Source organism: Myodes glareolus, chromosome 4 (genome assembly GCF_982192425.1).
Source record: "Myodes glareolus chromosome 4, mMyoGla1.1, whole genome shotgun sequence".
In the NCBI taxonomy this organism is placed as follows: Eukaryota; Metazoa; Chordata; class Mammalia; order Rodentia; family Cricetidae; genus Myodes; species Myodes glareolus.
In genome coordinates this window covers 71,507,298-71,528,756 of record NC_142029.1, presented here as the reverse complement: position 1 = coordinate 71,528,756, position 21,459 = coordinate 71,507,298, and the positions used below count along the sequence as shown (strand labels likewise).

The 21,459-nt window shown below is 45.8% G+C and overlaps 1 protein-coding gene across 3 annotated transcripts in view; it reads left to right on the top strand.

Moving 5' to 3' along the window:
* Positions 1 to 21,459, top strand: part of Grik4 (glutamate ionotropic receptor kainate type subunit 4) — a 424,337-nt gene that overhangs the window by 121,884 nt on the left and 280,994 nt on the right. For all 3 annotated transcript variants that reach the window (XM_087905544.1, XM_087905543.1, XM_048417251.3), the window contains exons 2-3: positions 6,358 to 6,462; positions 17,735 to 17,866. In XM_087905544.1, coding sequence (XP_087761670.1) covers positions 17,785 to 17,866 — 82 coding nt within the window. In that variant the 5' untranslated portion in view covers positions 6,358 to 6,462; positions 17,735 to 17,784. The remainder of the gene's footprint in view (positions 1 to 6,357; positions 6,463 to 17,734; positions 17,867 to 21,459) is intronic.

Sequence of the window (21,459 nt, the reverse complement as noted above, 5' to 3'; positions counted from 1 at the left end):
GGTATTTCCAAATCCAATCAAATTGTAGTTCAAATTAACCATTACAGTCACTGTTTTGTGGTCGTCCCTTAATTTCCTTAGTGTGTCAACAGAAGGCTTGGCCCAAAGCTTCCATCTTTCAAGATTCTCACTCAGCAGCAATGGTCCAGGGATGCCTTTCTGTCTCTACTGTCTAGTCCTGTTTCCTGCTTAGTGGCAAAGTCTACACTAATAAATGAGAAAGTTGCATCTTCCATATGCTGTTTCCTGAATTCCGTGGGTCTTTATCTTTAAACAATGTCACTGGGCTTTTCCAGCAACTCCCTGAGGAAGGCAGTGCATCCCACCATCCTAACACCTGCTAGCATGAAGCAGGGCAGGGCAGGCATGCATAATTACCGGAGATTGGCTGTGGAGCTGCTCAGTCATGCATTTCCAACATGGCAGTCCCTTTTGGGTGTGAAACAGCATTTTTGGCCTTTCTTCCTGGTTCTGGCAGTCAGGGATAGGTTTTTAGGGGGTGTGTGTTTCTTCACCAGTGTTCTTGTGATGATGCCTGTGTTGGGGAGGATACTGGGCGCTTAGCTAAGGCCACTGTGACTAGGGAAGGGGTGGGTCAGAATTATTAGCTCCTGGACTCTTAGCCTGTAGAGAAGTTTGCTGTCTCAGACCAACAGTAAGCAAAAGAGACAGGACCCTGATGTGACTTCTTCTGTGTCCGGTGGCCTAGAGTTTCTTCCTGGAGTAGCTTCTGAAGAGGATGCCCTCTTCCCCCTGGAAACACAGCTGAATACAGTGACCCAAGGCTTCTTCTTCAACAGACTGCTCTCCTCTCATGGAGAGCCTGGGATGTAGCTAGTGAGAACAGAAGCTGCGGTCCCAGGAGTATCTGCTGGGACCATAGGTTGACTGAGGTGGGTGACAGCCATAGTGAGGGAAGGATGACCGGAAGGTTAGGAGGAGGAGACTCTGCTCCATTTCCCTAGGGGTAGCAAGAGCACCTATGCCAGGGATGAATGTTCCAGAAAGGTAGGCAGGCCCAGCATCCCTGAGTACTTGATCCTATTGACACAGGTGTGACCAGCCTCACTCTCCTGAACGGGGAACTCGGGCTCAGAGGTACAGAGTGCTTGCTGGTCTTGGAGCAAGCCAAGGAGAGAATCACAACACTTGGCTTTGAGACAGGGTTTCTCTGTGTAGTCCTGGCTGCCCTGGAGCTCACTCTGTAGACCAGGCTGGCCTTGAACTCAAGGAGATCCATCTGCCTCTGCCTCCCAAGTGTTGGGATTAAAGGTGTGTGCCACCACCACTGGGTGACACTTTTGCTTTTTAAATTGTTGACCAAGCTTTTAATTGAAAGAGGAAATCACCCTCTCTCTGTTAAAATGCAAACCGAGAACATTGAAGGATGAATCAGAAGGTACCCTCCTTCCTACCACTAACCTGGGTCCTCAAGCCTCCTCCAGAGGTAGCTGGCCAGAGCGACTTTGTACCCTCAGCCCCTCAGGGAGCCTGTGCTAGACTCTGCCCTAAGTGGATAATAATTAGTGCTGATTGAACTGCATAGAGGAAAGGGATAGGTTGGGCCATCCTTGTGTTTCTAGACAATTCCTAGTGGTTGGCCTGCAGAATAAGTAAGTCACCCTGAATTTTGAAAGGAATGCCAATTACTTTGTGTGAACTTTTATTATAGAAAATTTTGTTGTTATTGATATAGGTTTTCATGTAGCTCAGGCTGGCCTTATATTCACTATGTCCCCCAAAGATGGCTTTGGACTTCTGGTTCTTCTGCTTCTGCTTTCAACGAACTGGGATTACAGGTATAAGTCACTGCTTCCTTTTAAGCAGTGCTTGGGGTGGAACTCAGGGCTTTGTGCATGCTGGGAAAGTTCTCTACCAATGGAAGCACACTCCTAGCCTCTGGACCTGCATTTAGTTTAGCGTCTCTACTGCTGGGAGTGCAGAGGGGCCTGTCTAGAGTGGCTCTAAGGAGTGCTTGCCCAGACGACTGCTCTCTTTCCTGTGCTGCCTAGGATTTAAGATGAAGCAGGTAGGGCCCTGCTTTCTGAAATGGTGTCTAAGACATCAGAATTGCTTATGCTTGTGGCTACGGACAGGATGGATGTACCGAGGTGAGGTGTCCACTGGGTGATGTAACCAGGCCAAGGGTGCCCCAGCAGCTCCAGACCTTGGGACTTCTTCTTTATCACATTAGATTTCCATCCTTTTTTGACCTTGACCCTGGGCAGCAGCATCTGTGAGTCTAGAATAAACCTTCTCTTGCTTCTTGGGGTAACTAACACTTCACCGTGACTCAGGATATTGCCCCATTCCACTTCGTTCTAGGTTGAGTATCTCAGCTCCTCTCAGGCTATCCAACGGCCCAAGGTAAGAGTCTACAGAACACTTCTCAAAATATCAAGAAGTTTCCAAAAGAGAGAGGACATAGTTTTCTAGAGGTGATTAGGCCCTAAAACTGTTCTCCCTGCACCCCCAACCCCATCCTCTGTAGATATTCCTCAGCAAGGGCTCTTGCCTCTGAATGTGTTACAAAAACTCCAGCACTGAACTGGTTTCTTTCAAAACCGTGACACACATATTCTCTCCAAGGAACTCGCCTCCCAGAGCCCAACCCTCAGATAAATGCCAGGAACACTGCTACACTCTGAGCCAGTCCCACCCCTCCTGTCCAACTCTGGTCCTCTCTACAGCTACAGCTGCCAATCGTCTCTCCATCTTCTTATCTCCAGCCACTTGGTCAGAGACAGAGGATGTGGCAGCTGTACCCTGCAACGCTTATCTGAAGGGTGGTAGGTCCAGTGTGAGACCCATTGGGGGACATAGGCTTTAGGTGGCATGGCTTATCCTAGCCTCAGGAAAGCAAGGGGATGGGTAGAAGATTAGCTTTACACCGCAGAGCATCTCTGGGCTTTTCTGTAGCAGTGGGCACAGCCATTTCTAAAAGCATACTTAGGTCTTACCAGGGGCCATATGTACTCTTCTCTGAATTGCTCTCCCTCTGCCCATTGGTTCCTGTCTGTAACTCAATCCTAATAGGCCGTGCTATAATATTATCACCAGTGAGTTGTTCCTCCTTGTCACCCTTTAGAGCAGTGGTTCTCAACCTTTTTGGGGATTGAACAACCCCTTCACAGGGGTCACCTAAGACCATTGGAAAATACAGATATTTACATTACAATTCATAACAGTATAAAATTATAGTTATGAAGTAGCAATGAAAATAATTCTATGCTTGGGGCTCACCACAACATGAAGGACTGTTTTAAAGGGTCACAGCATTAGGAAGGCGGAGAACCACTGCGTTAGTAGCCACACTATAATCCACAAAAGTTCACAGTCAGGAACCTTACAATCAAATTACAAATGATAACAATAATCAAAAAAATCTCCTAATGACTTGAGTTTATAATTTTATATTGGATTACATTCATAGCGATCCTTAGTCACGTGTAGTCTGTGATCCTATGTTTTCCCTTCACTGTCTGTAATGGTGGCATCTGCTTCCTGAATGTCAGATTCATGTCACTTAACATCCCCATGCTTAGGTCCATGAAGGCAGAGATTCTCATCCAGGACTCGGAGAATTGTCTGCAGGTAGTAGGTTTGTGATGAAAGTTTTCACAGGATGGACAAAGTACAAGGGGGACTGACTGCTGCAGAGAGGGCTTCATGGAAGGCTTGCAGCCTTGCAGGGAGAGATTCTCTGACTGAAGGAAGAGTTTCTGGGGGCAAGATTGACTTGAAGCTTGCAGGTGTAAAGGCTCTGGGGTTATTTCAGTAAGCAAGCCTTAGAGATAGCCTTGTCAGGAGGTGTAACTACAGTCTAGGGCATCTTGTGCCCAGGAGCTGGAGGGAAAGGCTGGATGGGGCTGGAGAGATGAAAGGATGACCATGCTTATTGACTTCTGTATGTCTAAGATCCAGGCAACTGTCTTTCCAGCAAGGGCTGCAGTCTGCCTTAGTCTTCTTGTTCTGAAAACAAAGTCCAGAGACATTAAGCAAGCAGCTTAAGGACACACCGTGATAACTGGGATGGGGAGGCAGGTGTGTGCTCTGTCTTCTGGTGAGGGACTCTTGTTTATAGGTCCAGTAGGGGCTTCAGTCTGAAATCTATTTGAGAATGGTTCAGGTGTGTGTGTGTGTGTGTGTGTGTGTGTGTGTGTGTGTGTGTCAGGGATCGCAATATTTATGTTTAATAGTACTGGAGAATGCTGAGTGGTTGTATCTTACCCTGTGGTCCGGATACCAGGCACCTGCAGTTACAGTGAGCATGGGACACTCCACAGTCAGACTTGGGTTGGGCCATCTGTCCAGCCACCATTCTTCATTTTATTCTAATGAGCCAGTCCAGGATCAGCCCCTGCTGCCGATGTTCAGTGCCCCCTGTCGACTCTACTATCTTGTAACTCATTACAAACACCCAGGAGCAGCTCTTTATGGGAAACCCTAATGGTCAAGAATACAGAACTGTAGTTTTCCCAGAAGGCACTCCCAGACTCATTTCTCCTGACTCAGTAATATGTGCAGACGGCTGGAGGTCTACACCATGCCTGTTCTCCAGCATCCGTGTATAACGTTTTCATGTTTCCACCTGTCCTCACATACCTACTGCATGCTAAGTTCCCAGACACAGGGAGAAGGTGGGTAGAAAGAATGAGAGTAAGGACAGGGTCCTGGATATCATGGCTCTACTTCTGCCTTTGCTAGTCATGTGATCTTGACAAGCCACTCAACCCCTCTGTCCCTGGGCTCCTTATCTGCAGGTGAGGAGAACAAGTGGGTGTTTCTACTTCCCAAGACTCTTATGAAGACCAAATGAGTTGAAAATAGTGGGTTTTTTTGCACAGAGTAAACATCTATAAATATTCAATAAATGCTCTGTTATCATGGAATTCCATCCTTAGAAGTGCAGGGTTTCAGAGCTTGAAAGAGCCTTAGAGAACATGTTGCCTGTTTCCTTCATTTTGCAGCATCAGAAACCGATGCTCAAAGAGTTGGCTCGCAGAGCTGGTGTGCCCAGGCCCCTGACTCCCCAGGCAGTCTTGCATCCTGGTGCCACCGAACTCATTGCCAAGGACATGCCAAGCATTTACAGAGTGTTCCGTAACTGTGTCAGGGATCACGTTAAATTCTCCCTCAAGTGGCCAGAGAGTCTACAGGTGATGGCTTTTTGCTCTGTGGTGGCCTGCCACCAGCCCAGACCCTCTCTCTATCTGAGCAGCTTCCTTCCTGCTGGGGTGGGTGGAGGTGGAGTGAAAGAACCACAGGGAAGCAAACACCCATTTGTCTCCAGGAGCCTGGAGCGTCAGGAGAAGTAATCAAGATCTTGTTGCCCATGGCTGAGAGGAAACCTGTAATTAATCTGACTGCCCCTCTGATTTTCTCTGTCCCTTTCACCACCAAACACTGCCTGCTGGCTGTCAGCCTCTTCTCTGTCCCATCTGGGAAAAAAAATCACGATTAATGATGTGGCGGTCCCACGAGGACAGCAGAGGATAGTGCAGGGACTGCTGTGAGTGAGGAGAGTTGTCATTCAGTGCAGGTGGGCTGGGGGTCCAGACGGCCTGCCCAGCAGCACAGCACTGCCGTGGACTGTCCTGAGGATATGCCTGTCCACTGCATCAGTCGGCCACGAGCGTGGATCAGTGATAGTTTATTGAGCTTCTATGCAGAACAGGTCCAGTTGCATATGTGTTAGGTAGATGCATGCCTGGAAGAGATGTTCCCTGCCCTCCCTGGCGGTGTAAGTGTCAAGGGAAACATCTCCTTATCCATGCAGTTGTGGTTATTTCTGGGCGCTGCTTGTGAGCACTGTCCAAGGTGCTGGAGGTCCTGCTGCGCGTGAGAGGGAGAAAGCCCTTGCAAGGTGGGTCAGTCTTCAGCTCAAAGCAGAGACATAGAACAGGGGGTGAGGTGGAGGGGGTGGAGGGGTGTCAGAGATGATTAAGTCTGAGGCATGTTCAAGGAACACCTCTTCTGGCTTGGAGAAGCTGAATTACCTGACCATTGCGACAGAGTGCAGATTAGGTTCCCCTTCTGGAAAAAGTAAGGCTGGCAAAGTTTTAGTGTTAGGAGGATGTATTTGGAGCAGGTGCATGGGAAAGCATAGGCAGAGAGGCAAGAAGTGCCAGCTCCCACCACAGTGCCCCACAGTCTTGGGAGTGAGAGGCTGTCATAGGGCAGTGTGATAAATGTCACCTTTGAGCTAGGTCACAGAGGATGAAGGACCACAGACGGGGAGCTTGGGTTGGGGCAAAATTTATACTTAGGTTGTGAATTTGTATCCAGCATGTTAAATACCTGGCAGCGTGCACCATTTCTGAGCTTGTTCTCTGTATTCTTTCCTTATTTCAACAGGTACCGTGTGAGTACCTACTATGTGCCAGCCTGTGCCAGGCACTGGGGACACAGGTGGAAAAGTCCAAGTTGTTCCCTGCCTTTCTGATTCTCATCATCCCGGAGGTAGGCACTGATTTTCTTGGGTTTTCAGGGGATGAAAGCATAGAGTCTGATGGCTCTGGGTTGCACAGTGCCCATTTCTGAAGACCAGGGCCAGCTCCTGCCTCCTTTGAATGTGGCCCTCCCGCTGTACTTACGGTTGACACAACCAACCAGGATGTTCAGAAGAGGGCTCCCAATGACATTGAACAGGTCTGCTTCTGATCCCTTGGCCTTTCAAATTAGACTGTATCTCAAGTTCTAGAACAATGCTTGGCATATATTACAGCCTCCATAAATATTGTTGAATGGATAAATGAACTGTCAAAAAGGAAGGAACTGTAAAAATCCCGTTATACTGTATCAAAGCAATACTAAATACAGTCATTTACATCAAATGCCTTCCATTTATGCCTAATCAGCACCTGGCATGGTAATTATCATGTAGTCGGCTAAGTAGGTGTCAGATTAACCCTGTACATTTTATTTGATGACAGAATTACACTGAGTTCATGCAGGTGTGACTTTCGTTATGCCTAACTCCAAAGCCTGGCTGAAACCAGAGACTACCTTTCAGAACAGTGATTTCTGAGGTCCTGGGAGCCTTTAGCCCTGGACCCAATGGGGAGAGATCATCTCCCAGGCCTTACAGGAGTGAAAAGGGTCAAGGTCACACAGAGCAGGGCTGGCAGGCCTCTAACTCCTCCCGCTTCTCCATTTTAACAGTTGGCTTGGAGGAGCAGAAAAAGCTGGGACTTTCAGTTTCTCTGTAAACGCCACAAAAGATTGAGGTGTTGGCCTTACATTGGCGTGCAGATGGACCTAGACTTAAGAAGCTAGCAGCTAAATTAAAATATTTGAATATTTTAGGGACAGAGAATCTGGTATCCTAGCATTTATAATACGACCCCCCCTCCAAGAAATCAGGAACCTCCTCTCCTGCTAAGATTAAATGGGGCTCCTCAAAGCAGGCTGAGCATCCCCATCTCGAGTCCTAGGTGCACAGATACAGCTCTGCCTTAGGTGTGCTTGCACTTCAATGTGGAGAGAGTCAGTCAGTCACACACACACACACACACACACACACACACACACACAAAAACACACACACACACACAAAGGTCAGCATTGTCATAATTAGTAAGAGTGCCAGCCCAGGAAAGCCCCTCTGGGCAGCCCAGGACTCTGCCCCCCGCCTAGGCAGCAGAGTAGATCTGGCCCTGTTGGCAGAGGTGCAGGTGGCATAGCACTAAGAATGTGAGAGTGGAACAGCTGGCCACAGCCCCTCATCTGCCATGTGGTGGTGAGGGTGAGGGAAAGATGCCCTTCCTGCCCCTTTGACCTTGCCACCTGTTGGGGGAGGGAGCTGAGTCTCCCCTGCTTACCAGCTGCAGTACTAGGGAAAGAGCACTCTGCATCTTACCTGGGCAGCACAGTAGAGCTGACCCTGCTGGCTGAGGGGTGAGTGAGACAGCCCCCATGGTGTGAGCATGGGGGAGCTGTCCCATTACTCATCCACGCCTGAGGAAGAGCTGACCCTAAGGTCATAAGAGCAGGAGAGTTGCAGCAGCCCCTCCTCAGCTGCAGGACTCCTGAGAGTGGTCCCTACATCTCACCTGGGCAACACAGGAGAGCTGACCCTGAAGTTCTTGGTGTGGGAGAGCTGACCCTGTAGATGTGAAAGCTGGGTGGAGAACTGGACCCATCCCTTGCTCATCTCTGCTAGGGGTGAACTAGCCAGGGTGATGCTGGAGAGCTCACCCTGGTGGCGAGGAAAGGGGAGAGCTGGTGGACTGACCAACCCTGCAACTATCCAGGCCCAGAACCAGGGTTTTGTGTTGGCCTGCCCAACATTCACCCCCTCTGTGATCTGTTGGAGTTCAGGGTGGGAGTGGGAGGTCCTGTTCTGCAGACCCAAGGCTGCAGGATCTCCATAGCACAGGTCAGCAACAGGATGTCCAGGAAGAGTCCTGATCAGGTCCAAGCATCAGTGTTGTAGCAGAGATCAGGGCCCTTGAATCAGACTAATGATTCTTGTGATGAATACCTGCATGTAAAAATGTGTGGATTAAGGGTTTACTACATGACTCATTGAGTCACACTGCAACTTCCATGATGAGATTTTCCCTCCCCCAGTTTTCTCCTTTTCTCTTAAATTGGGGGGTGGGGGTGGGGGTGGGAGATGAGTGGGACTGGGAGACATAATGTGAAAGACACAAAGAACAAATAAAAAGAAAGTTTTAAAAAAAGAAAAAAGAGTGCCAGGCTTCCCTTGAGACCAGCTTGGCTTTAATCTGTCTCTGCATCAACCCCCAGTGCTGTGATCTGAATGCCAAATGTTTCCCACTGACTTGTGTGTTTGAGCATTTGGTACCTGGGTGGTGGTGCTGTTGAGGGAGGTTGTAGAACCTTCAGGAGGCGGAGCTTAGCTGGAGGAAGTGGGTCACTGGGGAGTGCAGCCCTGCTTTTAGCCTGAGTTCTCTGCTTCATCTCTGCTGGGACATGGGGCGTCCCAGCCACACACGCTCCTACATGAACTCTGCCAAGACTTCCCCTCTCAAAACAAATCATCCTTTGAAGTTACTTCTAGCAAGTATTTTGTCACAGCAGGGAGGAAAATCAAGAATGAAAGGACAGATTCTGTGCCTGGTTTGTTATCATCGAAGTTTCCTTTGCTCCTCTATTTCCTCCTGTATCTTTCTCCGCCTCCCTGTGGCATCATTCTCTGCCTCCCTGCAGCAGGGGGCTGTTTGAGGCCTGATGCTCAGTGAGCAAATAGGTACCATGCATCCACTGTTTATAAGGAGACTCTGGGGATACCGCTGAAAGCTGGGGACAGTCCTTGCTCTTAAGAGGCTCCCAGGGATCCCAGCTGGAGACTTACAATAGCATGAGCCAGAGAGGAAAGTGCTACCTCTGAGTCACTACAGGCTGCAGTGCCGGCTCATAGAGGAGGACATAATTCTGGGGATGTGCAGAGGGACACACACACACACACACACACACACACACACACACACCCCTCAGGAACGTGTGCAGGGGAAGCTGTAAGGTATGATGGGAAGAATAAGTGTGTGTTCAAATATAGCGTATCAAGAAACACGGAACTTCTAAAGCTTCATACATCTCAGGAAAAGTACACTAGGCCCTGACCTGTGTAACTAGCATCCACAGGAAGAAACAGATTGTCTGCTCTGCAGAAGTCCCTGGGTCAGTGTCTAACCTGAGCAGAGTTCTAAGTGGTTATTAATTTTATAAATGATGGGTTTCATACCTGTGCATAACCTTCTTGGAGCATAGTCCCCTCCTGTTATCCTTTCTTAATATCTCTCTCTTTCTCCTTTCCCTGATTCCATTTCTCTTTCCTCATAGTTCCCCCCCCCTCCCGACTTCCACATCGCCTTTTACTTCTCGATCATACATGTGACAGAAATCATGTTACTTGTGTGTCTCAGTCTGGCTTGTTTCTGTTAACACCATGCTCTTCAGCTTCATCCATTCTTTTTCAGATGACATGTTCTTTTTCTTTATTGATGACTAATACTATATTGCATGTATGTATGCCACATTTCCTTTATCTATTCATCTGCTGGGCTGGCAGGCACCTAGGCCAATTACCTAACTTGACTTCATTAGTCAGGGTTCTCTAGTGTCACAGAACATATGGAATGTATCTCTCCCTGTACATATAAAGGGGTTTTATTGGAATAACTTAAGAGCAGTCCAATTAATCCAACAATGGCTATCTGTGAATGGAAAGTCCGAGAATCCAGTCATTGCTCAGTCCTACCAGGCTGGTGTCTCATCTGGTCTTCTGTATATTCTGGGATCGCGAAGAAGTAGGCTACAATGTCAGCAGAGGAATATACTAGCAAAGCAAGGACAAGCAGGCAAAGAGCAAAGTCTTCCTTCTTGTCCTTAAAAAGACTTCTAGCAGAAGGTATGGCCCGTATAGAAGGTATGTCTTCCCACTTCAGGATCTGAATTAAAGACACATGTCTTCCGTCTTAATCTCCAGAACAAAGGCCCAATCTAGAAGTGCATTCACCCACTTCAAACCGAATAGAAAATCTCTCCACAGGTGTGTCCTCTATTTCTGAATTGTAGCTCATTTCAGATACAGTCAAGTTGACAACCAAAAATAGCCATCACATTGGTCATTGTCAATAGCGTAGCAATTATCCCAAATATGCAGTATCTCCTGTGTGTGCTAGCTCCATTTCCCTCAGGCATATACCCAGACGTCATATTGCTAGATGATATAATAAGGTTTTTTGGTTGTATATTTTTTAAGGTCCTCCATACTGATTTCCACACTCTATGTACTTACTAATTTACATTTACACCAACAGTACATAATGACTTCTCTTTCCCCTACATCTTTGCCATTATTTGTTGCTTTTTTTTCTTCTTGTTGACAACTATTCTGACTGGTGTAGATGGAATCTCAGTGTAGTTTTGAACTACATTTAATGGCTAAAAATGTTGAGCCTTTTCCCATGTATTTATTGACCATTTATACCTTTTAAGAAGTGGCTCCTCAGTTCAATTGCCCATTTATCGACTGCATTATGTGTTCTTTGAGCATTCATTCTTTTGGAGTTCTTTGTATACTCATTCTCTGTTGGGTGAATAAGTGGCAGAGATTTTTCTCCCATTTTGTTGGTTGTGCCTTTACTCTAGATTGTTTCTCTGCTGGATCCTCTTAGTTTGATGCAGTTCTGCTTATCAATTCTTGCTATAATTTCTTAAGCCATTGAAATTCTACTCAGAAAGCCCATCCTTACATTTTGAAGTGCTTTCTCTCTGTTCTCTAGTTCTTTGAGAGGTTCAGGTCTTCTGTTTAGGTTAATTTTGAGTTGATTTTGATTCAGGGTGAGAGATAGAGATCTAGTTTTTGGTGACTCTGAAGTTTTCTGAGGATCCTGTGTTAAGGAGGCTGTCTTTCTTCCAGCATTAGCCTTTGTCAACTTGGTCAAAGATCAATGACTATAGCTGCTTGTATTTATTTCTGGGTCTTCTATTCAATTATTTTATGTATCTTACAGACTTTAACAGTGAATTGTATGGTACTAGATTTTTCTTTGTCAGGATATCTTTTTATTAATGTATCAAACTCATTTCTTGTTATTATTGTACATAGGATTTTTATATCCTTTTGATTCAATTTTGGTAGGTCTTTTGTATCTGAAAATATACACGTATAGATTTTTCTAGATTTCTTGATTTATTGGGATATAACTTTTCAAATTAATTCCTAATTAACATTCAAGATTTCAGTGGTATATTTTGTTACTCATCCTTCATTATCTCTGAATCTATTAATTAATTAATCCATTAATCTTTCTCTTTCTTTTGCCATTTTCTCAACTTCAATATGTTTATAGTGCTTCTTTAGTTTCTCTTGCTGTGTGATATGATTTCATTTCATTATTATAAGAAAAAAACCACAAGATTTTTTTTTTCCTCTTTGGTGTTTGTCAAGACTTATTCTGCAACCTAAAATTTGATCTCTGTTGGAGAGAGTTGCATGAGATGCTGAAAGGAATGCATATTCTGCAGTTTGGGATATAACATTCTGTAGGAGTCTGTTAAGTTTATTTGGTTTTATAGTATAACTTAACTCTGAAGTTTTCTCAATGATTTTTTTGGGGGGGATTTCATGACATAGCTATTGATGAACATAGAGGTACTGAGGTCATTCACTATTATTATATTGGAGCTTTCCTGTCTGCTTGTGTTTGTCTTATAAAACAGGGGGTACTGATTCCTAGTGCACATATTTTTATAGTTATTACATCCTCTTGATATATTTATTCTTTCTATCAGTACGTAGCCTTTTGTTTTTGTTTGTTTTGATTTTGGTTTCCTTGAGTTTTAGAGGTAAGTATGTTTTGTTGTGTTTAAATATAACTTCGTCTGTTTGCTTCTGGATTCCATTTGCCTGGAATATCATTTGCCATCCTTTTGCTTTCAGTTTGTGTGTCTTTGCCAGTGAGGTGTGTTTCTTGCAGGCAGCAGGCAGTCGGGTCTTTAATTCTTACCTAATTAGCCAGTCCATGCCATTTAATGGGAGAGGTAAGACCATTTACATTGAAATCCAATAGAAGGGTATCAGTTAATTACCATCACTTTATTGTTTTTTTCTAATGTGGTATTCTTTTCTAATTCTCACTTGCTTATTTACTGTTCTGGAGATATATTCTTTCCTGTGCTTTTGGGGTTGTGTTTGTCTTTCTCTACTGTGTGAAGGATCCTCCTGGAATAGCCTCTGCAGTCCTGGTTTTGTGCCATGGTTTCCTTTAGATTTTGTTTCTCTTAGAGGGTCTTTATATTTCCTTTATTTCTGAATGTCAACTGTGGTAGATATCGTAGTCTAGACTGGTGGGATTTTCTTCCATGGTTGAAAGAAATCGTTCTATTCCCCCCCCCACACCCCGTCTTTAATGTTTCTGTTGAGAAATCCAAGTTATTCTAATAGGTTTACCTTTTGAATAAGTTAGCATTTCTATCTGATAAACTTTCAATATTATTTCTTTCTTCTGTACTCTTGGCTTTTTAACTGTAATATGTGGAGGTTCTCTCCTGATCTTGACTGTTTTGGCTTCTAAATGCTTCCTGTTCCTGTATGTCTGCATCTTCCCCCAAATTTTGGAAATATCTTGCTATCATTTCACTGAATAGGTTTTATGCTCTTAGTCTATACCTCAGCACCAACTTTTATATCAAGATTATATAAATTTGGTCTCTTAATTATGTCTCAAGAGTCTTGTATGTTCTGTTCATAATTTCTTACATCTTAAAAATTGTTGTTTCCTTAGTATTCTAATTTACCAATCTTGTCTCCAGCCCCTGAAAGTCTTACTTTTAATTGGAATAGTCTATTGTTCTGGCTTTCCACTGGGTTTTAAAATTTATCTTAATGGGATTTTCATATTCATGATTTCTGCTAATTCTTTTTAAAAAATCTTTGTCTTTTGAACTTCTGATTCATATTGTTTATTGCCTTTCTTAATTGGTCCAATTATTTTTTATGCATTTTCTTGGAAGTCATTGGTATTTAAAAAGTCTTTTTTGTAAAATTCTTCATTCTAGTATTTTATCTTATTCATTATCTTTGGAGTCATTTGCTATAAAATTATGAGCTTTGGTGGTAGTTTTGCTGTCTTAGTTTTATATATCTTTTATTTCTATGTTAAGATCTGAGTATATTTGGAAGGGATAGCTCTTACACATTTTATCTGAGACAGGGTTTCTCTGTATTACAGTCATAACTGTCCTGGAATTCACTCTATAGACAAGACTGGCCTCAAACTCACAGATATCCTTCAGCCTCTGCTTCTGTAGTGCTAGGATTAAGGGGATACACCACCACGCCTGACTAGCTATTATACTTTTATGCGAGAATCTCTTTAAGGAAAAATGATCTCTTGATGGTGTATCCCTTGGTATATTGTGAAATGGGTTTGAATTATAGCTAACCTGTTAGTTTTTTTGAGGGGGGAGGTTAGTCTGTTTTGACACAGTTCATATGCTGTCAAAGCCTTTAGGTTGAACTTTCTCTGGAGGTCTCACAAGAGTGGGGTACTTCTAGTCTATTATGGAGATGTATTGTAGACAGCAGAATATATGAGGTGTGTCCTCTGTCATTAGTCCTCTAATTGTGTCTTCATGTGCAGCCTGAAGGGATTCAGAATGACGTATACTGTCATCCTGCATAGATACACTATCCACACTTTGTTGTGTTGTTTATCTCTGATATTTTTATCTACTGCATCTGTGCCTACATGGATCCTGATCTTCAGAAGGACATTTTTATATCCCCTGTTTGTTGTATTGAAGTATCCACTGAAGTTAGACCAGGGTTGGGTTGACTTTAGAGCAAGGTTCCCGGACTCTTTAGCAGGGATGATTGTGTAGCTCGGCAGCAGAACATCTACTCCTATGCTTGACTCCCAACCTGTGAAGGAGGGGGAAGAAAAATAGCAGCAAGTAGCAATGAATTTACAAAAAAATGTAAAACTCAATACCCGCAACTCTCAACCTTGACAACAGCGACAGGAATAGTGGTGGTAAAAATAATACAAACAGAAAAGATTGAAGATGTGATACGAAAGGTATAATTAGGAGAAAAGCTGAAGGAAAGTGGAAGCAAAAAAGTTCAAGTATTCAAAGAGTGAAAGGAGAAAACATGTAAAAGGTGGAAAGTGAGAGTGAGTGAACTTGACTACTGGAAGGAGAGGAAGGGAATGAGCAGTGAATCCCTGTTCCAAATGATTGAAAATTCAAAGAGAAAGAGGAAAAGCAAGAGAAATGCATGTATATGAACAAGTCAGAAAAAAAAGAGTCCCAACACAAACACTGAAATGTATTGTCTCCGCTGGGACATTGATGTGGGCAAGGGTGGGTGAGAACCCATTGCTCAGCCAGTTTGCTCCTCATCCTGTGTCTATCCAGCTGTGCTTTCCTTGCAGAGAGCAGAGGCTGGGCTTAGCTACCCTCCCTTTTCCAGGGTGTTCCTCACTCTACGGGAGTGGTTTGGGACCAAGCTGGTGAGAAGAGTTTTGTTTCTTTGCTTGGTAGGACAAAGTAACATGGAAGCAAATTTCTTTCAGGTGAAGTTTCTCCTGAATAAATCATTGCAAAGTATTTCCAAGGACAGGTTGATGCCGTGCTCCATTTGGGGCCTGGGTCTCGGGCATCCTCATGAAGCCTCTGAGGAGGTCAGGACAACAAGCTGTATTGTGCTGAGGGGGTACAGTGGACCTCCCATTCTCCAAAGTCTGTGTTTTCTCAAGGCCCAGTGTCTACTTGCAATTGTGTGTACCTGCTTAGTTTTCCCGACTCTTAGGCTGCCTGCTGGGAGTCCCCAGAATTAAGGAAAAAGAAACTCTGTTAATTTTTGTGTTTCTGACCCCAGTCCTACTGTTTTTCAGTGAACTTGCTTCAGTAGCTTTCTACTTGGAACCACTCTGGGCTGCAGGGTAGATACTGGCTGGGAAGTATGGTAATAATTGCTATGAGAGAAAAGAATAATGTAGAAGTTTGGCTTCTCCAGGCAGGGACTTGCTTGGCTACAACATTTTCAATATGGCTTTCCATTTACTGCACCAGCCTTCTGTGTTGAAACAGACAGAGCATTGCTGAAGATCCAGCACACATGGCAACCACAAAAACAACTAAATCCAGACGGCCTTTCTTCCCCATCTATGTCTTCGTTGTGGTTCTCCTGTAATTTCTCTCTGGTGCAATGATCTCTGGGCTCAGTCTTCTCTTTCTGTCTCTTCTGTGTGCACGAGTGTTCATGAGTGTGAAGGTGCATGGAGGCAGGGCACAAGCTTAGATATTATTCCTTAGGTGTTGTCCACTTTGCATTTTGAGCCAGAGTCTCACTGTCCTGGTGCTTGCTGAGTAGACTAGACACACTAGCCAGCTGGCCTCAACGAACTGCCCATCTCTGCTTTCTCCATACTAGGATTACAAGTACACGCCTGTCTTTTATGTGTGGTTTCTGGTTATCAAATTCAGGTCCTCACAACAAACACTCAGTTGTCTGTCCAACCCATGACGTCTGCTTTTTCTTGCCCCAGCTTTGATAGCTATAGATTCTGGATCTCTCCCAGTTTCTGTCTGTCCAGCATTGAGCTCTAACGCGTCCCTTCATTACTCACCTCACTGAGAAGCTGTTTTCTGTCAGTGTTAATTTCAAACCTCAGATAAGCTTAAGAGTGTGCTTGCTTCTAACCCATTATTTTGGTGACATTTTTTCCACTGACTAACTTCTGAATGCAGAACACTTTTGTTTGTTTTTGCACTATAGAGTCATGCTGTATACAGTTTCCGGTCTGACATCTTTTTCTCAGTATTGCATTAATGGCAGTTCTTGTGCCGTGGCATGCAGTAGTTGGTTATTCATGTCCATGCCTTTGTCACACTGTGTCGTGTGATCATACAGTATATTCCTCCGTTCTGCTGCTGCACACTCGGGCAGCTTCCAGTTTGGAAAAATACAAAGGACGCCGCTGTGAACTTCTAGGACATGTTTTTGGTGAGCATCCATGCACTTCTGTTGGAGAAATATCAAGGAGTGGGGTCACTGGTTTGTGAGTATTTTTGGAAAGCTCTGGTAGACCAGTTCTCCGAAGCATTTGCATGATTTATGTCCTGTCGTGGTGTGTGAGAGACCGAGTTGCTTCATGTTCTTGCCAACACTTTGTAAATGCTCTGCCTTAAAATGTGCTTTCTTGATACCGGTGGATGTGAGCATCTTTTCAAAAGTGAATAGGCCACTAATTTTATTAGTTAGTGAAGTATCTGTCCAAGGCTTTTGACTAGTTTTCTGTTGACTTTCTATGGTGATGGAGGGGGAAACATTTTAATATTTTTTTCTTTTCTCGAGCACCCAGGATTAAATACGCAGGTGCTCAGGGCCCCCACTTTCATCTCAGTTGTGAGGCAGAACTGGCTTGGCATAGATGCCGAGTCTTAGAGTAATTGAGAGGTCATGGGAGGGTTAGTGGCTCTGCTGCCTTGAGGAGGAGCAGCCTCCTTGACAGTTCTGACTTTGATATGAGGTAGGTGAGGAGGTGGAGGGAGCATGTGAGAAGGGCTTAGCATCTGTAGATGAAGCAGGTGCCAAAACTGTATGTTGGGCTGGGGTGTGTACCTCTGCCATCTCTTTGCTGGGAGGAAATGTCTCCCAACCCAGCCATGGAGGAACTGGCATGCATGTACTCCTTCATCTAGGGCAAGCTTTACATAAGGTAGCTTTCCCTGTGTTATCTTGGTCCTCAGACCAGCTCCACCAAGAGGGAATTAACACCACTTATACAACCAAGGAAGCCACATTGAGACAAAGAGCAGCTTTGTGAAGACCACACAGGTGGCAGGTGGGAGAGCTGTACTTGGACCCATCCCGCGTGCTTCAGAATAACCCTCCTCATGCCTCCTCTTCTGCATATCCACGGCTTCTATACCTTAAGACAAAATGAAGGTCTTGATTCTCAACTAGAGATTTTGAAAGGAAAGAGAGGTACCATGGATCCTGCAGCCTGTTAGAGCAGCCTGCCTTATGTTCATCAGGGGCCTTCTTTGACCCCTGGTGAGTGTGGGAGAGTCAAAGGCCCCAGTTCCAGGGCTTTGCCTGCAGTTCCCTCATGGATGCTGCCAGAAGTTCTCCTGGGGGGACTGTCAGCTCTGAGGCCCTCGGGTGCTCTCCAGAGCCTCTGTCACTGGGATGGACCAGGTGGCTACCTAGCTTGTGTAGGACTGACAGGCTTCCTCTACTCCCCCACAGCGTTATGTCATGCCCAGACCAGCAGAGGGCTCCATGAGGAGTTATAGAAGATGCCCCGTGTCTCCGCGCCTTTGGTGCTGCTTCCCGCGTGGCTCGTGATGGTTGCCTGTAGCCCACACTCCCTGAGGATCGGTAAGTACAGTCTGGCTCTGGGTGACAGTCTCATTGATGCCCTAAGTGGACATAGAGGAAATATCTTTATACTTCACAGTATACTTCACAGGCCCTGTGGGGCGTTTCCCTCACCTCCTGAAGCGTGACTGTGACGGACGTGGAGGTGGTGGAGGCAGAGGTGGACACAGATGTGGATGTGGTAAGAACAGACTGGTGACTCCCATCTGTTCTTCCTGCCAGGCTCCATCAGTGTCTAGAATAAAATGCTGCTTACTCCCTGGTATAAATTATGACAGATTCAGTCTGTGTGTGAAGGGGCAGCTGTTAGTGATGAAGGAGATTGAAAATGACTCCAAGGATTCTAAATCCAGGGCTGGAGAGAGCAGTTGCCCCTTTCTTCTGATTGGTCAAAGAAGAATCTAGAAGATGGTGCTAAAATTGTCTTTGGCAGTTTGAATGAAGTCCAGTGTTTGCTTGGTGTTTTCTGCCCAGCCTGCTGGGATGGGTCTTGAGTTGTTATCTGTTGACCATAGCCTGGCTCTGAGAGGGATGACAGGGCCGCTTCAATCTCTTCTTTGTCCTTGGTGCTGTGGACAAGCAGGGTTGTGACTTACACCACTGGTACCTCTACTCTTGGCAGACAGGTCCTGGGAAACCTGATACCTCCTCCCCAGCAACAAGCAAGTAAACCTAGTCCAGTGGAAGCCAAGGCACCGTAGATCTTGGGACCTGGAGACACAGCCCTGCTGCGGGGGATGAGTGCACCATCTACTCCAGCAAGAAGCAGCACCACCATGAGACGGTCCCATGCAGGGGACCTGTGTAGTAGGAGGGAGGGTGGACGTCAGAGGTTAGGGATGTCCACAAGAGAATATGGGACATGGGTCAGTATGGAATGAGACATCCAAATTCTTGTGGCCTGAGGAAGACCCTCCTGAGAGCAAGTCCTCCATTTTTAGGTTAGATGATCATTTCCCAGGGCAGGTTATGCAGCCAGATAATCATGAATCCTTCATCCCAGACTGGAGGTGGGTGGAGCAGAGTGGTTGTTTTGCTCACAAAGGGGTCTTTTCTTTTTCTTTTCTTTTCTTTTCTTTTCTTTTCTTTTCTTTTCTTTTCTTTTCTTTTCTTTTCTTTTGAGACAATGTCTCACTATATAACCCTGTCAGGTCTGGAATTCACTAAGTGGACCAGGCTGGCCTTGAGCTTTCAGAGATCTGCCTGGTTCTGCCTCCCAAGTACTAAGATTAAAGGGGTGCACCACCATGCCCAACAGAACCTGGATCTTCAACGTGAAACTGAAAGGCTGGAGGCTGATATAGAATACAGGTGGCTTGATGCTTGGCAGGAGAGCCTTTCCCATCACAACAAGGACTGACCTTAAGCACACCCGAGTGAAGCTGGCTCTCTGGTGATGGTCAAGATGCCCAGGCATGGACAGAGGCAGGCCGATAGCTCAGACCACAGTCAGGTCAGGCTGAGCCTGTCAGAGGCTGAGCCTGCAGGTGCTCCAGCTGCTCTGTGCCACCTCATGGGCACACTTCTCCAAGCTAATGCAGCGGCTGCTGGGTGAGGTCTCAGATGTAGACAGGTGATCTAATTCTTTCCTCACCCTGCGCACAACTCCTTGTTCTGCTTGCTTTAAAAAAGACGTTAAAAGCAAGACCTTCCCCCCCTTCCTCATTCATTTCTATAGAAACTACAAAAGCTAATTTAATTCCGCTTAGTGACAATGCAAAAACGGTTCATATCCTTAAGATGCTTAATTTATAAGATGCCTACAGTTATCTAGTGTTTGCTGCAAGGTCCCCACCGCCACCATCACCAAATGAGCAGATAAAGCCGGAGCCCATCAATTTCCGTTTGTCACTAATGGGAAGCAGAAAGGAACTGAGCCAGAATTACGGCCCCCACCCCCACCTTGCCTCTCTGGGCATGGGTTCTTGGGGGAAGGAAGCAGACACCGGAGTCCACAGGTCTCTGTCTTGGTTGCTAGGTTAGTAAGAGGGCTTTGAGGGGTCCCTACAGGCTCCTCACCCACACTGAACAATGCTGGTCTGACTCTGTCGAGCCCCCAGTTTTGATTCATGGAAGTGTTCTTCTAGCTGATGTCTAGCCACAGATCCTACCATCCGTCAAGGTCAAAGTGGGCTTGCTCACAGAGAGAAATCAGGAAATACGAGAGAGAGAGAGAGAGAGAGAGAGAGAGAGAGAGAGAGAGAGAGAGAGAGAGAGAGAGAGACTGAGAGAGAATAGTGCCAGGGCAGGTTTTCTTGTCTCCTTGGTTATCTTGGAGCTAGAAGCCTTGTTAACGTCCCTGATGGTTTCCGGTGGCGAGGTGCTAATTACGCAGACCCGGAGGGGCAGCAGAAGGAGTAGGGCAGGACTGGGAGGAGAAGTAGGTCAAGAAAATATGAGTAGCTGTGCTTCATGCCAGGCAGCCTGGCACATGGCTGGGTTGGGGCAGTGCTGAGGTTACCAGGTCTCTGACGGGTTCACAGAAAGGGGAGGGGCCACTGTTCCCCTCACCTTCTCAGGGGTCACTGCTACCACCCAGTGAGCTTCTCTGGGTCTTTCCCCAGGGCCTTCCCCATCTCCTGTATCTTCAGAATAGATAGCTGTCAGAGCCGGACTGAATACAGGGACAGGGAATAAATTGTCCAGTCAGTTCCATCCTTAGCCCCACTTGTCGCTGGTGACAATATGGATGTTTGTAAAGAGGCGACCGAACCCATTACCCTGCCTCGTGATGGCTGTTTTTCATTCAAGTGAGGCACAGGGCGGAAGATACAGCCAAACTGTCTTTTAGGGTGTCTGCTGTTCGCCCCACCCCCACCTCCAAATGAAGTTCTGGGTAAGAGAAAGGGATTTTATTTATGGCTGTAAGGCTATCCGCATAAATTTCCCAAACTCTCACCTGTGTCTCAGACCCCTTCAGTCATCCATCTTCCGAAAATGTTTTTGATTTTACTTCTGTCCCTCTGGGTCCCCTGAGTGATGACTAGGGAATCACAAGTAAATAAATGCCCCCAAACTGCTCCTGTCCCTGCAGCTTAAGGGATCATGGCTGCTGGATCTTGCTATAAAGGATGATGAGGACCCATTATCCAACCTGCTCATTTTTGCCGATGAAGTGATGTGGCCAAGGTCACATGGTTGTATGTGGTTATTGGCCTGGCCTGAGAGTCTAGTGGTTTTGACTCTTTGTGTGTGTGTGTGTGTGTGTGTGTGTGTGTGTCTGTCTGTCTGTCTGTCTTTCTCTCTCTCTCTCTCTCTCTCTCTCTCTGTGTGTGTGTGTGTGTGTGTGTGAGACCTTTAGCCATGGACAGCATAGTCAACTTCAGTACCACGTGACATTTTCTCTTCATTTTCCCTGATGCTAGTTAATGTCCTTATCTCTGCTGTACCGGGTGCTAAGTTCTTGTTAACTGGTTAGTGCTAGCCTATCTTGGCTATTCCTTCCATGCTGCACTGTAGGCACACTGGGTGACCCACTACTGTCCAAGTGTGGGGGGAGACTTTCCATGTTCCACCTGTGCCCAGACCCTGTGGCTTGGAAAGCTTCTCCTCCTCTCCTGCTGCCTCCTCCTTTTGCTCCTCCTCCTGCTCCT